The sequence below is a fragment of the Adiantum capillus-veneris genome, chromosome 23, assembly GCF_014529385.1.
Source record: "Adiantum capillus-veneris isolate H3 chromosome 23, ASM1452938v2, whole genome shotgun sequence".
In the NCBI taxonomy this organism is placed as follows: domain Eukaryota; kingdom Viridiplantae; phylum Streptophyta; class Polypodiopsida; order Polypodiales; family Pteridaceae; genus Adiantum; species Adiantum capillus-veneris.
Window position 1 is genome coordinate 95,341,702 of NC_140953.1, and position 7,524 is coordinate 95,349,225.

Consider the following 7,524-nt stretch of genomic DNA (forward strand, 5'->3'; position numbering starts at 1 on the left):
ATATATCAGACTTGCTGAATAATGAGCAAAATAAAAAAACTACCTTGACAGAATGGTTTGTTGCAAATCAAAACTATCCAGAAGCAAATAGCCTCACATATGCAGATTTTCCAAGTGCTTGGGTTTGGAATAAAACAAAAAAGATATGGTCTCCAAGACGACATGGAGTTTCTATTGGAAGAATGTATAATATCGTCCCAACTGCTGGTGAAGTTTATTACCTGCGAATGCTACTAAATATTTGCAAGGGATGTCAATGCTTCGAAGACTTGCAGACATATGATGGTCACTTTTATGCTACATATAAGGAGGCATGTATAGCTAGAGGATTATTGCAAGATGATGAAAAATGGTTACTTTGCCTCGAGGAGGCCTCTTTTTTTCAAAATGGAATGCAGACAGCTATTTGCAATCACATTAGTTTTTCATGAGCCACTACATCCAAGTGCTCTATGGGACCGATTTTGTAACAAATTTTGCGAGGATTATGTTTATGCTTTGAGGATGCGTATTCCTAATGCAAGTGCACGACTTCATGTGGCAAAAAATGAAGCTTTTTCTTCACATAGAATACTTCCTACAACAACATGGCAAGAGGCTTTCTAATTATATGTTGCCTGCAATAGATTTAACTATGGCACGTTTGGCTGGAACTGGTGCTATGGCTAAAGAGACAATGTTCAATGTTGATGAGCAGGGTAATGTGGCAGATCATATGGAGATTTCATTAAATGAAGATCAACGGATGTCTATATATCACCAAGTACTCTATATGGGGTGCATGCAGAGGAGCTACAAAATGAAACAGAGGATATGTGTTTAAACGGAGAGCTCTATATAGATATAGGAAGTTATGCTGAGTTATGCGAGGATGAGAGAGAGATCTCTTAAAGCCACAAATATTGTATTTGAACAATTTTGCTCCGTGTTGTAAAAGCTCTGGCTCTCTAAGTACCTTCCATGGTGTATAACGCTCTTTTCTACTCGCGCTCACATCTTTTGATTGAAAATTCTGAGTTTTCGACTTGCCTCTTCTATCACTCAATTCATTGCGTCATTGTATTTATATGCGTCATTACGTCATTGTATTTAATGGACTTTGCGTCATTGTCTACTCTATTCATTCAATATTAAGTTTAAATATTCGTGTGTTTAATGCAGGTATGGATGATGAGGAGTTTCTTTCTTCTTTGTCACCGCAACAGAGACAGTGGTACGTGGAGCGTCATCGCTCTGGCGCATCATCGCGCGTTCCTACTCCATCCGCATCTCCCTCTCTTTCGGAGCATTCGGCGCGCTCCGAAACTTCAACGTCGACGAGACGAGCTTCACACTCGTCTAGACACCGGCGCTCTAGTGGTGGCGGTGGCGGTTGTTGTGGGGATTCCGCCACCGATGCCTCCACACCGCCTCGTGTTCGACGAGGCTCTTTACCCTCCCCTTCTTTGCCCGCCTCCACACCAGCCACAGCATCGCCATCTACGCCAGGTTTTGCACGGTTGGCTGTTCCTAGAAGCTACACACCTCTACCTACTCCGCCAGGAGCCACCCCACTCGACACTCCTCGCTTCGGGGCCCAGACGCCGGTGGAGACACCTGACGTCCGTACCCCCATCGACACGCCGCTAGAGACCCCTACCGGGACACCCAGGTTCACGCGTCATCGGCCAGAGGGCTTGTCTTACTCCATCGACTTCAGCGGCGGCATCATCATAGATGATGACGGCAAGAAGGTGATCTCGCGCATGCGTGGTCTTTGCTCTCAGCTGTTTAGACACTACATACTAAACAAATGGAGTGAAGTACCAAGTGATTTAAAAAACAGAGTCATCAGCATACTTCATGATGAGTTTCCCGTTCCAACACGGGATCAGCGCTTCAATGAAGACCTGATGAAGATTCGAATGCGCGAATACTGCAAACACAAGCGTTCCGAAGTGCAAAAAGCAATCAAGAATGGGTGGAACAGGCCAGATTGGCTGGCCAAAGAAGATTGGAAGAATGCGAAGAAAGCAGCGCACGAGAATCCCGACAAGTGGAAGCAACAAAAGGATGCAGCCAGAGCGCGAGTAGAGGCCGGGAGCTCGCACCACTTGGGGAGCGGTGGATGGGCATCATTTGAGGCCGATTTTGTAAGTGTTTTCACATTGCTCTTTATGTTCGATAGTTTAGGGTTTATGAGTTTTTTAATTCTAACATAATGAAATCTTTGTATGTTTTGACAGTGGTCGATGACAGGACGTGATCCCACACCGTACGAGCGCGAGTACGCAGGTAGGAAGGGCTTAAACGCCCTGATGGACATTCTCAGTTCTCGCGGCGGCATGGTTAGTATTAGGGTTTACTCTTTTTTATTTTTTGTATTGTTTTATAAATGTCGTTATATGTTTATACTTACTGAAAGCTGTCTTATTGTCTTTTTTTGCAGAATCCGACAGATACGCCGCTTGGACGCGATGAGACGTCTGACTAGACGACTTCAGTTTAGCCGTAGCTAGATAGCATTAGTTTAGGGTTTCTCATAGCTTATGTATCATGAGACGGATTTTATACGTCTTTTTGAACCATGTATATTATTACATTTGTCACCGCAGTTCCTTTTGCCAATCAATTCTTTATGCCTATGATGTTGTACAATTGTCATTATTACATTTGCCAATCAATTCATTTTGCCTATGATGTGTACAATTGTCAATTTTGCAAACAATGCGTCTTGTGGGTGACTATTTTGGGTCTATTATCTACCCTTGCACTTTTTTTAAAAAGTGAATCAAGTAGAATATGGTTGATGGGTGGTAGGGCATTCAATGCCCTGCCACCAAAAAAAAATTCTCTCGGCTGTCGCTATAACCGTCGCTATTTATGGCTATGTAGCATCGCTATGAGCGTCGCTATAGTCTTCAATGTAAACGTCGCTATAACCGTCGCTATGAGCGTCGCTATGCGCATCGCTATGAGCGTCTCTATATAGTGACGCATATAGCGACGCTTATAGCGACGCATATAGCGACGCTCGTAGCGACGGTTTTAGCGACACCGGGGGTTATAAAAACCCAGTGTATTTCCGTCGCTAACAGCGTCACAAGAGCACACAACCTCTTGTAGTGACTATTGAAACACATTCAGGAAAGATATTCTTCTTAGATGGTCCCGGTGGCTTAGGAAAAATGCATTTGTATAACGCACTTCTATCACGAGTATGAGGAAGATGTGAAATTGCTCTTGCATGTTTATCATCTGGTATTGCAGCTTTGCTTTTGAGTAATGGAAGGACCGCTCATTCTAGGTTTAAGATACCTTTGGAGCTTCATTCTGAATCAACTTGCAATATAAAGGTAAATAGTCAACTTGCTGAAGTTCTAAGGAAAGCAACTCTAATTATATGGGATGAGGCTCCCATGACACATCGATATGCATTTGAGGCATTGGATAGAACCTTAAGGGATATTACGCAGCAAGACACTTTGTTTGGTGGAAATTTTCTTTTGCTTGGAGATGACTTTCGACAAATACGACTTGTTGTACAAAAAGGTAGTCGTGGAGACATTGTAAATGCTTCACTTTGTCATTCTCATATATGGAAATATACAAAGATACTGAGGCTTACCATAAACATGCGTATACTTGACTGTGGAACAAATTTGCTTCAACAAAGTTTTTTCACACTGGGTCTGGACATTGGCAATGGGGATGTGGATGATGGAGGAGACCATAGAGTCAAAATACCTTCAGACATGATGCTTTCTACAAATAGCTTGACAGACCTTCTCAACTTTATATATGAAGATTTGCATTGTGTACAAGATCATGCAAGCTTTTTCAAAGAACGAGCAATACTTGCTCCTCAGAACAAAGAGGTTGATTCAACAGTGAATGACTATGCATTGCAAAAAATGTATGGAGACTCAAAAGAGTATCTTAGTGCAGATTCAATTTGCATGTCTGAGGAAAACACACGTTTGTATATAGTGGAATACTTGAATAGACTTACACTTGGTGGTGGTTTTCCACCTCATGCTTTGGTCTTGAAAGTAAATGCTCCTATCATGCCTTTGCGGAATTTAGATCCAAGATGTGGATTATGTAATGGAACCAGAATGATATGCAAACATTTCAATCGCAAATTAAGTAATTGAGGCAGAGATAATAACATGATCAAATATTGGAGAGAGAGTCTTTATCGCAAGGATAGATTTTGTTGCCATAACTCATCAGGGACTTCCATTCCAAATGAAGCGTTGTCAATTTTCAGTCAGGCTATCTTTTGGAATGACCATCAACAAAGCACAAGGACAAAGGGAATTCTTGGTCTATATCTTGCATCATCAATCTTCTCTCATGGACAACTATATGTTGCAATGTCACGTGTGTGAAGTGTAGCTGCTGTGAGAATTGTTGTTAACACTGAAGACACTCAAGCGGAGTCATGCTATACTCCAAACATTGTATTCAAAGAAGTATTGCAACTAGAAAATTCATAATATCAAGTATAATATGACATACTGGCTTTCACTTGGATCAAAGTATTTTCCACAAATGGACTCTCGACGCAATGCATCGTACATATTGGGTCATATCACTGAATTTATTCGAGGCATTTTTTTTCTAGGTGACCTATTATTTTCTTAAGAAGAATGGTTTACACATTGAGTTACTTTCTTGAAGATCCACCGCAGTGGAGGGGAAGAGTTCCAGCTATGTTTTTTGGTGATCTTATTCGATACGATCCATATTATATTGTAAGAGTTTTTATATGGCAAAATTGTGGTTTTAAGTTTTCATACGGCGCTACATAAAATTGGATGTCTTTGCAGAGATCATTATCATCGAGGATTTTGCATTGTAGGAGTTTATGAAATGCTATATTTACATAGAGATACATATATGGCTTTGGAAGTTCTCAGATACTACCATGTAACCACTTCTTTAGATCAAGAGCTTTCAGTATTTGGTTTGTGAATGATGAAAGACCAGTTAATACACAACAGGTGGGGGTTGCCAAAGACCGCACTACACTATATCGATTGAGAATATGCACACAAGTTGAACACCCCCCTGTATCTTGCAGAATGTATATAACATAGGTCCTTGGACTTATAGAATACCTAATGTGGTCTCTCGTAAACTACACTTTGGACAATAGCTCTTTCGTATTGTCTTTGTTACATTCTGTATTTTTTCAATGCATATTAGTGAAATTATATGATATTTCAAAGTATTTTCTCTCACTCTCATCCTCTCTCTCTCTCTCTCTCTCTCTCTCTCTCTCTCTCTCTCTCTCTCTCTCTCTCTCTCTCTCTCTCTCTCTCTCTATGCCTCTTCGTTATGATTGGCAAATTTCATTTCTCTCTCCTTCTTAAACTTTTAAAGCTCCATTTTTAGAGCAGATAAAGAATGGCACTATACCCAATGATTTCGTACACCCTCAATGATGCACCTTCTTATATTAGAGGTATGAATCTGATCTTTGACATTTAGTTTTACCTCGATAGAGTTAGGGCCTTTATTCTATGCATTTATGCGTGTGAATTTTCTTTTTAGATCCTCCATTGTGGAGCAGTCCATACATGCTGAGGACATAGTGCGCATTATCGAGGACTTTGAGATCTTGCAGTGTGTATAGCTTGAACTTGAATCAATATGACATTAAATAAGTTGTTAATTTTTATGCCTAAATGGGTTGTTATCTTCATTGCAGGCTTCAGTATTACTGCAAACATTCTATTTTGGCATTGTACAGAGCACGATATTTTAGAAGTATTGTAGGTTATTATCACATAGACTTTGATATAGATGACATGCATGTCATTGTACGAGAGGTAGGTATGCAACAACCTATAAATTGCCGCATTTCATATGGTCCATATGGAATCAATGAATGGATTTTCAAAATCTATTCTTTGGGTGACACACCTCGATGCCTCGGTCGGAGTGTTCGATGCATTGGACCTTGGATCTTGAGAGTCCTCAGTAGAGTTTTGTCGTAGGCTAAACTTCTCTAAATAAATGATCAAATGGATACATTGTCTTTAAATTCCAAGAATCATGTGTTTTTTATGTGCTGGTTTAATGAAGTGGTTTTTTATTCTCTACATATCCGCACACGTGTGTGTGTGTGTGTGTGTGTGTGTGTGTGTGTGTGTGAGAGAGAGAGAGAGAGAGAGAGAGAGAGAGAGAGAACTTTGCTTATTGGTAATGTAGGTTAACATGGGTCATGATGTACTGGTTATTCTCTCAATAGATATAAAGATGCTTATTTACTTGAAAATTGAAGATGAATATATTTGTCAAGGAAATGGTGCATGGTGTTGGTGGTATCATTGGGTTTATTGTATGCAGATGGATGGTATGGAAAGTGTGGACACTTAAGCATTTCGCTTTGTAAAGTGTCACAAATCTTGAGCAAGATAAAAATGATGAGAGCTCTACAAGAACTACATATGGTCGATGTTTATTATGTCAATGTGTATGGTTGTGATACTCCATTGATATATCACAATCATAAGTCTTATATTTCAGATGAAGAGTTTGAAGTTTTGAAATTAATTGTAAAGTTTATTAATGAGATTTATTGGAGTGATCCTCAACCATCCAGCTTTAGAGTACAATATGAGTCAGTGTAAACATAAACACTGAGATAATTGTAAAGATTGACATGATGGAGCTCTCTATACTTTTTAACATTGTGCTTATGTTTTTTTCCAAGTATTTAAGTGTATGTTTTGCAAGTGATCATGTTAATAAATCTCTCTCTCTCTCTCTCTCTCTCTCTCTCTCTCTCTCTCTCTCTCTCCCCCCCTCTCTCTCTCTCTCTCTCTCTCCACACTTTTCAACTTTGAACACTAATGTTCTCACTACAAGAGGCTATTCATATTAGCGATGCTCACACAGCGACGCTCAAAAAAAAAAATTCCCGGCGTCGCTATGAGCGTCGCAAATTTCTTTGTAAATTTGCGACGCTCATAGCGACGCCGACTGGGCTAAAAAAATAACAGAGAGCGCCCAAAAACTCACATCTCAGATCTAAGTTTTTCGGCGCCCTCAAGCAAGGAGCAGGTAACGCTCTCCCTCTCTCTCTCTCTCTCTCTCTCTCTCTCTCTCTTTCTTCTCCACACACACACACACACACACACACGAGGAGAGGAAGGAGAGCCAGGTATGCTCCTTCCCTCTCCTCACTCTCATGTTCCCTTCCCCTCTTTGTCTCTCCCTCTCTCTCTCTCTCACACACACACATACACACACACACATAGTGTTTTTGAGAGGGAGAGAGAGAGAGAGAGAGAGAGAGAGAGAGTACAAACATAAACAAAAACGCACACACACATACATAAACAAAGAATGCACACACACATTGAGAGAGGAAAAGAGAGAGAGAGCATGCATAAACAAAAAACGCACACATTGAGAGAGGAAAAGAGAGAGAGAACATGCATAAACAAAAAACGCACACATTGAGAGAGGAAAAGAGAGAGAGAAAACACATAAACAAAAAAACGCACACACATTGAGAGAGAAAGAGAG

The 7,524-nt window shown here is 40.4% G+C and overlaps 1 protein-coding gene across 1 annotated transcript; it reads left to right on the plus strand.

The window, feature by feature from the left end:
- The first annotated feature begins 634 nt into the window (after positions 1-634).
- LOC147428203 (uncharacterized) lies at positions 635-4,136 on the plus strand. Its single transcript, XM_086496817.1, has 2 exons — positions 635-698; positions 3,250-4,136. Exons 1-2 carry the CDS (start codon positions 635-637, stop codon positions 4,134-4,136), a joined length of 951 nt encoding a protein of 316 aa, XP_086352943.1.
- Positions 4,137-7,524: the final 3,388 nt, after the last annotated feature.

Bases quoted from the DNA above. Each gene is read 5' to 3' on its own strand.
- LOC147428203 (XM_086496817.1), top strand. From the start codon at position 635: ATGGCACGTTTGGCTGGAACTGGTGCTATGGCTAAAGAGACAATGTTC. The intron at 699-3,249 runs GTAATGTGGCAG...CTGGTATTGCAG, and splicing joins GTTCAATGTTGATGAGCAGG to CTTTGCTTTTGAGTAATGGA.